Below are 9,709 nucleotides of genomic sequence, written 5' to 3' on the forward strand. Positions count from 1 at the left end.
CTCTGTGACCTTGCTAGTGTACTGAGGAAAGCAGCTGCAGTTTAATGACCTGCATCTGAACAAAACTGGGGCACCCCTGACTTACAAACAATACGGTAATGGATGGACCCAGATATCAAGACATGGATACGTTTTGACAATGTCTAGCTTGCTCCAAAATTTTGCAGTGCCCTGTCATTTTATGGCTAGGGCCAACAACATCATATTTAAAATGTATCAGCTGTGCCCTGCTATCAAGTTAATTTGATTCTCATGATCACCTTGGAGTCCTCCTCACACGAATGCTGAGCTGTCCCCTTTTCAGATCTTCAGAGATCCCGGGATAGAAATTTGCGGCACGACTTTTACAAATTTATTAAAGTAACAGTGTCAACGATTACCAAGAGTGATAATGAGCAGGGAAAGCCAGATGTGTTCTAATTACAGAGACAGGAGGACAAGCGATCAGCGATGCTCAGTAAGAATAAAAAAATCCCTCACTTAGCATTAGGCTGTAAAAACCTGACACTAAAATCTGCTTGCATCTGCCAAAAGAAATCAAGGGAGTATCAGTGGCTCATTGCATGCGTCCGTCAAAGAGCCAAGGAGACCAGATGTACCAATCCAACCTAATGCATTTATCACATTTCAAGACAGAAAGAAGCCTTTTTACTTTCTACGAGGTTTGTTGCAGAGAACAGAAGCTATTTTCCCTCCAAAGACTTAGTTAACTTCTTTCAAATGCCATTTACACTAGCCCCTCCTACTGGTGTACTAACATCACCACCAGGTTTTACTTCTATAACACTGCCTTTTATCTGTGCCTCTCAAAGTGTTTTACAAACATTAGTAAACTAAGCCCCACAATAGCCCTGAAAGTATTCTCGGAATTTTACAAGCAAATCAACTGAGGCACTGGGAGTTCAAGTGACTTGCCCATGGCAACATAGTGAGTAAGTGGCAGAGTCATAAATAGAGCTCAGGTCTCCTGACTCATGGTCCTGTGATTTAACCAGAGACCATCCTGCCTCTAATCAAAATGCATTTCCCGTAACTAACTCACTCCTATTCTGGAAAGAAATTCTGCCTCTAGCACCCAGACCTTTGAGATAAAATTCACCAACCCTTTGGTGGAGAAAGGGAAAACCCTCTTGAAAAGCCCCCTTTTGGTTGGACTGGGAGCTGTTTTGACTTGCTCAGAAGGTTCAGTGCAGTCTTGGAAGAGTGCTTCATTGGAGTTTTGTGGTTCTGCTGGCAGCATGCTGATGTGATTGCATGGACAGGAAGTTTTGCAAGACTTTCCTCATCTGGGCAACTGGGAATTTGCCTTTCTATTCTACTGAGGTTCTTACATGGCATCTGTCACTTGGCATCCGAATTTATGTGGAAGACTTGGGATGCCTGTATTCCTGTATCAAATATAAACCCACCATCCCTTTTCTAGCCAGCCATCCGTCATATGTGCAAGTCTGATCGTCACACTGATACCTGCCATACTCAACTAGGAGTATAAAGCTGCTTTTAGACTCACAAAGCCTCAGTCTCTGATATGCAACCAGGTTTTTTAGATTCACTCAAGTAGTACAGCCATATATCAGCCTTTTGCAAAGGCAAACGCAGAGGTTGTCAGTACAGTAACAGCTCCTTTGGTTACTGCTTTAAAGAGCTAGCCCATCTTCTAGGCACTGTCTCCTCTTTGAGAACAAATTAGCTTGACACTCTTCAAACTTCCATCATTATAGAACCAGGTATGCCCCAAACCCATCAATCTGGTGTTCTCATTACAAAGTGGAAATTTCCATCAGAAACAGTGAAGTCCTGAGATGAGGTTACAGCACAAAATATTTTCTTCTAAAGTAATGAATCCCACTAAAACGGCTAAGATCCATTTTCCTTATGTCCCTCAAGACCCCTTGTTCTGAGACAGTCTCAGAACTGCTGGTCTTAGCAGGGTATGAGATGTACTTAAATTTTCTGGATGTCTCTTATTCTGCCCCTTGCCGGTGTTTCTATGACAAAATCAATTTCCTAATGTCTTGGATCTTCTATTTTTAAATACAGGCAATGCACTGGCCTTTCCTTAAATCAACAGATTTACTTCAAAAGTTTTCAAGAGCTAATACACCCTGTAGTAATGACAGCCATGTAATAAATGGCATTACCTCACCTGCACTCTGACCACCTTCCTTGGGACAACTTCAAACAAGCCAATCCCCCAAGCAGCTTCAAACAGCTGCCATTTTTCTTAACTTGCCACCGAGACGTTTCCTTTTTTTCCTCCTTCACCAACAGCCCTGCTCCCTCCTAAAATGACCCTGACCCAAAGCCCAGCACAAGCAATAAGTAGTTCAAAGCCAGTAACGGGCTTATGTTCTGGAAATGGGAACTGCACACCACCGGAAAAGGAGGGGTTCTCCGTTCCAATGGAACAACCAACACTAGCTTCCAGGCCCTGAAGATCCTGAGAGATGGGACTTTAAAATCAAGACGTTTGTATGTATCAAAGGGGTTATTTCAGTCATTTTTAAAAGATGTTTCATATTTTAATTATAATCTTCCCCTGGTTCTGATCCCCGTACAACCGGACTCATGATAGATAGGGTACCTGGGCTTTATAAATGGAGGGATACAAGACGTTGCCCCAATACATATTTTTTAAGAATTCTAAAACTTTTCTGTGAACTCTGTGGCCTATGCAAAGTACATGATAATGTGGCATTATATGAAGGATTTTACTGGTATCAGTTGGGATGACCTGCATAACTCACTTAAATTAGAACTGAAATATTTGGTCAGGCAAAAGACATCACCTCTGCCCCGCCACCACCATTATCCACCTTCCTCATGTGGCTGGAGAATTTTTTTTTTAAGTCTTAAAATGTTAAAATACAATAAAACAGACCACCCACTAAAATTATTCAGAGCTCAGGGCCAGTGAGAACTGAATGTTACAGAACTGAAGAAGGTTTAGATCCATTTGATCAATATTTCAATAATACATGTAGTAACACAGTGGAATCCCCTTCCTTAGATGTTTTTAAGGTCAGGCTTGACAAAGCCCTGGCTGGGATGATTTAATTGGGTATGGGTCCTGCTTTTGAGCAGGGGGTTGGACTAAATGACCTCCTGAGGTCCCTTCCAACCCTGATATTCTATGATTCTATGAACACTGAACACTTTCCATAAGAGAGCATCATGATCCCTATTTTTATAGATGAGGACACTGACACACAGAGAGGTTAAGTGACTTCCCCAAGGTCACAGAGTCAGTGGCAGAGATGGGACTTAGAACACACATCTCTGAATTCCCAGTTTTGCATCTTAAGCTTTATACTGTACTACCCTCTGAAGGTGCTGCTGGGAACCTTTCCTCAGTAGGTTTCAATAGAACAATTACTCAAATCAGCCGTGATTATTATTACATAATGGTCCACAGTTAATTGCAAAAAGCAATGTTAATGTTGCTTTATATTAAAAGGTGATAACTGTCAAATATGCAGGGCATAGCTGAGATGCCATAATGGTTATTAATGTTGATAAAAGACAGGCTCAGTTTAAAGTTACACAGAAAGTGGGGGGGTGGGGGGGAGAGAATCTTTTGGGAACATTAGCCCACATTCCTACTGTTAGATAAAATGAAAGAAGGTAACCAGTGTGATGAATCCACCAAGGAGAAAGGCAAAGACTCCTCATGCAGAAGACACTGGCAATTCTGGTCCACATCAGAGTCATGCAACTGCTAAGAATTCTTTAGTTTGGTCAATTTCTTCTTTACTACATTTCATCTTAGTGTTATTCTACACCATTCAAATACCATATAGAACACGATGCCATTGGGATAATAACCAATACAGCTGCTGCTGAATTATAAATATTGATGTTTTTACCCATCCTACCCACCTTAGAACAGTGGTTTATGGGCATACATTATATCAAGCATATTAACACAATACTTGCTCTCAGTGAAACGGATGTCTCATTTCCTTCATACAGCTTAATTATTACTTTACTGCTTTTTTTCCTCCTTTAAACAGTAAATACATGTTAACATTGTAAGAGGAAGGATTTCCCAGTGGTTAGGGTGCCAGCCTGGCACTTGAGTAACTTGTGTGTGATTCCCTGCTCTGCATATGTGAGAGGGGGCAAGTCACTTAGTCTCTGCAGGCTCAGTTCTCCATGTATAAATTGGGAACAATAGCCTTTTCCTCTTTCACAGCCCTGTTGTGAGGGTAAATACAATCAAGTGCTCAGATACAAAGCTAGAGAGACTATTCCTCTTGGAAGCCTCTCTCCATAACCTCTTCAATAGAATAGAGCTGACAGTGCTATATGTCTTACCTTAAGTGGCTGTCTTGGATAGATTCAACAAAAAATTGCATTTTAAAATACAAAACCACTGCCCCAAAGTCAATCTACTCCCTAAAAAGGGAAAACAAGTTGGACTGCATATGTGACACTCCTTTACCAGGGCTCTGTTCTACTCACGAGCGATACTGTGACCATCAAAGTGGTATTTGGCCTCAGCTAAAATAAAAAGCAAGGGAACTCAATTCCCAGAGTTTAATGGAGCCAAGAAACTAGAATGATAGCAACCTTTGAGTCTCACCCTCTCCAAATCACATCAGTAGTGTTTTCCCTTTCAATCTTCCTCTGACACTGCTGTCAAGTCTTTTATTACTGTATCAATCATAGTGATGGAAAGCTCAGTACTAGACACCTGCATTTGTGGCATGCAGTTAAAGATAAATAAATCTGCTAAGTTTAAATTAAGCTTGCCACGTGAGCCACCCCTCGTGACTGCCTATGGAGAATGAGAGACAAGCCAATGCCACAAAGCATTAGAGACAGAGTTTAAGGCTGGAAAGGACTACCAGATCACCTAGTATGACCTGACCTCCTATATATCACAGGCCACTATCCATTGCCCAGCACCCACACATGAAACCCAACAAGTGGAATTAGAGCAAAGTACTACAGCCCTCAAGAGACTAAACTGTTATGTGCCACAGGCAAAGAACGGGGGGACCAAGATACACGAATGCCCAGAACCCCTGCAATGGCAGGGAATTAAGTAAGATATACAAAGATGACACCTGCAAGTAGATGAGCTAAGGTGGTCTCTCACTTGGGGTCTCCCACATGTGGCTCTGTTTTCAGTGGACCTTGTATACCAGTGGTGGGATTGTGGCACTCACTGAAATTGTGGACAAGGCCTAGAGGTGCTGGCCGGAGTGTTGTAGGAGGCGGTTTCCCTTATTGGTTAGGTATGTAGCAAACAAATTGCACAGGCAGATCATAATTTTGGATTATTTGTGGAAGTTTAGATCTGAATTTATGCCTGTGCAGTTGTGTTAATAAAGGGCCACAGTCCAGAATGTATGTGGAACCTTGAGTTTGAATTTTACTGATGTAATTAATTAATGCTAGGTGTAAATACAAGTCACTAGGAAGAAAGTGCCATGCTGCTCTGATCTGGTGGTCTCTATAGACTGTATTCTGTTTCCAACAATGGCGAGTGCCAGATGCTTCAGAGGAAGGTATAAAATCTCCATAATGGACAAATATGGAATATCCTGACAACAGATGTTTCTTCTGTTGGTTGGAAGGGACCTCAGGTCGTCATCTAGTCACATGTTGTGTAAAAAACTGTTTCCTTTTATCACTTTTAAATTTGTTGCCTTTTAATTTCATTGAATGTCCATTGACTCTTGTATTGCAAGGAGAAATAGGAGCAGCTGATTTACTTTCTGTTTACCATCATCTCCCCTCTTATGTATCTACTCTATAAACTACATTGTTCTAATCTTTTCACTCCCTCAGTACTTGGGAAGCCTTTCCTATTCCTACTCATTTTTGTTGCCTGTCTCTGGATGCCTTCTATTTCAGCAGTACCTTTTTTAACATGGGCCATCTAAACCAAACACAGTATTCAAAGTTATGGTGTGCCATTAATTTGCACAATTGCTTTATCATCTTTTCAGTATTATTCTCTGTCCCATTCCTTATGCATCCTAATATGGTTTGCTTTTTTGGATTGTTACTGTGTATTGACTTGAGCTGATGATTTTACTGAGCTGCTACAATGATGCCCAACTCCTTTTCCTGAGTGACTTCTGGCTCTCAGCTACTACAGTGACGAGCACGGTACAACAGAGGACCAACACCACATTGTGTGTTGGAGACACCCACCCCCGAACAAATTTGGGAAGGTCACAGTTTACGCCAACAATCCCTTGCAAAGAATTATGTTAATGGATCATATTCTGCCATGCGTTATATGTCACAGTCCATAATACTGAGCTGATATTAAAATTCGGTAATGTTGGATCTACGCACCACCATATTAACTATAATATACACACACTGCTCATGTATTTAACCAAAATAATATGATGAGCTATGTATTTCCACAGCAACTCTCTCCAGTATCTGGGCGTTAAGCTAGTAAAAACTGCATTTTTTCCACCCTTAAACAAACCTTCAAGTTACTCCCTGCTGTACTAACTTTAGGTGGTTTAGCAAGGGCAGTAAGTGTCCGACATACGAACACAATGGCAAAGCAAATGTCATATTGGTTTGAAATGTTGATACAGATCAATTACACTTTGACAGGCAGATACCGCAATTGCATGTAGGGGTGTGTGTATAATACGCGTGGATTATTGGTATTGTGCTGGGAATTTCAGAATTGCTATCAGAACAAAAAAATATATTCTTGGGTAGAAGTCCATTGCATAGACACGTATAAGGCAGTTTTCCTAATCCATTCTACTGGTGATTTACTCGGCAAACAGTTAAACATCTTATATAATATTAAGAAGCTCACGCTAATGCCTAACATGATGAATTCATTGCTTGGGCTTGCAGAGTTAATGTGTCAAATGAACTATCAGCAAGGAAAGAAGAGCAAGAGGAGCACAACCCCACAAGCAGATTCAGTTGCCTGGTCCACAGCAGGAAATTCCTTACCCAGTTTTCAGCAGCAGGGCAGCTGCATCAGTGTTACCAAGAGTGTAAAGTCTAGGGTAGACTAGGCATAGATGCCTTTTCTCACTGTGTCCTTAGTAGGATTAGGTGTGTCAGGACCCTTATGCCAGGGCTATACTGAAGCTTACACCACTGAAAAAATCGGCACAACTGAACAGTTGTTCTGGAATAAGAAATTTCCCGTTGTAGACAGATGCATCCTGGAGGAAGTAGGTAAAACTCAAATGCTGATTAACCGGAAATTGCTGTCTCGCAGCCTGTGGTTCCCTACCCTTCGGGGTAACTGTAACAGTTTCTCAGACTGAGTTCAGCTATGCCCGCCAGAGCCCACTGCCTGCACTCTGACCCACCCCCCACCTTGGCCCGCCACAGACTCCAGCCTTGGCCCCGGTGCCACAGGGGGTGAGAAGATGTAAACCCGAATGGAAAGCTGCAGTGTGGTGCGGAGCCCAGTGCCAGATGTGCGGGGGGGGGGGGTGGTTCACGTGGAGACAGCAGATTTAAGAGCAAGATTTTGCTTTTATTACAGACCAGCAACAATCACCACCTCACAGAGCGGGTCCCATTCACCCCCTGCAGAGACACACCCAGCCCCTGCCCCTCCCACCTCCCCCTAGCTCCACTTGCCCCCCTAGCTCCCCCCTGCCCTATTACTGCCCCCATCCCCCAGTGCCCCCTCCCCACAGATCCCCCCTCCCCTCACTCCTACCAGGGCTGCCCCCTCCCCCAGCGCTACACCTGCCCTGGCTGCCCCTCCCACTCTGGCTGCCCCCTGGAGCTGCCCTGGCTCCCCCCGGCTGCCCCCGCTACCTGCCATCCCGGGACCCGCAGGTGAGTCACATTTCGGCAAGCAGGACTCAGACTGACACGGAACGGACAAAGGGCGCCGCCATTTTGGAGACGGGCGGAAGCGGCGGCGTCTCACCAACCCATCCCCATGCCCCACCGGCTTCCGGCGCATGCGCAGCTACAGCGGGAGAGGCACAGGCGGTTGACAGGGCTCTCTAGCGCATGCGCCGTTGTTCTGCAGCGTCAGGGCGGGGCATGGAGAGCTAGCGGCGGGCCTTGCGGACCACGTGGTGTTCCCCAGGGCTCTCCCCAGCGCCATGACACCAGAGGCAGCAGCAAGCACTAGAGGCAGCCCCGTGCAGTGAGGCGAAGGAAGGCCCCTGGGCATTGCACAGGCAGTGCAGCAGAGGTGGGCTCAGGAAGGGGCCTGGCTTTGTAGCCATAGCCACAGTCAAAGGGCCTGGGCTGTGCCTCCCAATGCACTGTGGTCATATGCCATGGTGGAGCATGGGTGCCCCGGAGAAACATTATGCCACCCCTGTGCCATGTCACTTCCTGGCACAATCCCAGCCTGGGCAGGCTAAAACTGTGGCTATCGGGCAAACTGACGTCAGCATTGCCATCCTCAGGTGTTCACAAATCATGAGTCAGGTCTTGAAGAGCCATGTGTTGGCTTAAAACTCATGAGCGATTTAAAAAATAAAAGAATGTTTTTCTTTTTCTTTGTATTCTGGGCTTGAGGCTGCACTGAGGTCTCATTTTCAAGCTTTTCTTTGCAACCATAAGGGCTAGACACTCACTCATTTTGAAAGGGAAGCTGAGATTCTCACATGATTCCAGCAGCTGGGGCTTTAGGGAAGAAACACCAATTACAAGACTTTCAATAGAATGGTGAGAGTTTATAACAGCATTATGTGGGCATGGAGGGAGAGGTGATCTTTCAGGGATCAAGCATGCAGGGCTTTGACTATCAGGGCAAGGCAGAGACCTTGAACTGGACTTCCCTGAAAGCGTCAGGATATGCCAGGTCTTCAGGGCCACTCTGGATCTGGATATGTCTACACAGCAACTAGACTAGTCTACGCAGCTGGCCTGTGCCAGGCAACTCAGGCTTGCGGGGCTTGGGCTGCGGGGCTGTTTCACTGCTGTGTAGACTTCCAGGCTTGGGCTGGAGCCCAAGCTCTGGGACCCTTCCACCTCCAAGGCGTCGATCCTGAAACAAGTGTGGATCTTGAGCACATGGAATGCATCTAGCAGGGGTCTAGCAGAGAGGAAGAGCAGGGTATTTACTAAGCTGCAGATAAAGATCCTAAGAGGTGAACTTTGCAACATGCCAGCCTCTGATCAGAAGGTCTTATTTGGACTAAAAACACACTTTCTTATTGCAACACCAAACACAGACTTATCCTAACACTGTTTGGTGTTGAAATAAAAGAGATACAGTGCCATGACTGCTCCTCTCCTTAGACTGGGTTGGTGTCCTCTGGATGCTTACATTATAACCTCAAATTAGCCTCAAGGCAAAAGTTACATTTGTAGGTTGCCCTGATTGTGTGTAATTAAACACGGCAACACTGAGAGCGGCTTACAACGCTGATGTCTTGTTCTGCATCACACTGGCTAAGTTGTGTTGAATCCCAGTTTTACACATGTGAGCAACTGAGTGCACAGATGTTTGCAGGAACGGGCCTGTGGAAGCACATGGTTCTTAGTGTAACATCAGCCCTTTCAGATTGTCAGGAAATACATTGAAAGACAGAAGCATTTTGAAGTAAATCCCCTTCGAAGGTGCATCTGGTTAAATTTTAGATCATAGTTAAGTGCTGTCCCAGCTGTGGACATCCCAATATGCAATATCCTGCCGCAGCCTTCCCTGACAAGCCCAGGAGTTGCCAATGGAAAAATGTACAGGATTTTTAATGCCTCATACCCAGCAAAGTTCCTGTCTCAGTGT

The 9,709-nt window shown here is 44.6% G+C and overlaps 1 protein-coding gene across 2 annotated transcripts in view; it reads right to left on the bottom strand.

The window, feature by feature from the left end:
* Positions 1-7,910, bottom strand: part of ZBTB17 (zinc finger and BTB domain containing 17) — a 37,990-nt gene extending 30,080 nt beyond the window's left edge. The window contains exon 1 of one of the 2 annotated variants that reach the window (XM_048825333.2): positions 7,777-7,910. In XM_048825333.2, coding sequence (XP_048681290.1) covers positions 7,777-7,783 — 7 coding nt within the window. In that variant the 5' untranslated portion in view covers positions 7,784-7,910. The remainder of the gene's footprint in view (positions 1-7,776) is intronic. The other variant, XM_075120997.1, reaches the window with a different exon arrangement.
* Between the last annotated feature and the right edge of the window lie 1,799 nt (positions 7,911-9,709).

Source organism: Caretta caretta, chromosome 18 (assembly GCF_965140235.1).
Source record: "Caretta caretta isolate rCarCar2 chromosome 18, rCarCar1.hap1, whole genome shotgun sequence".
Lineage (NCBI taxonomy): Eukaryota > Metazoa > Chordata > Testudines > Cheloniidae > Caretta > Caretta caretta.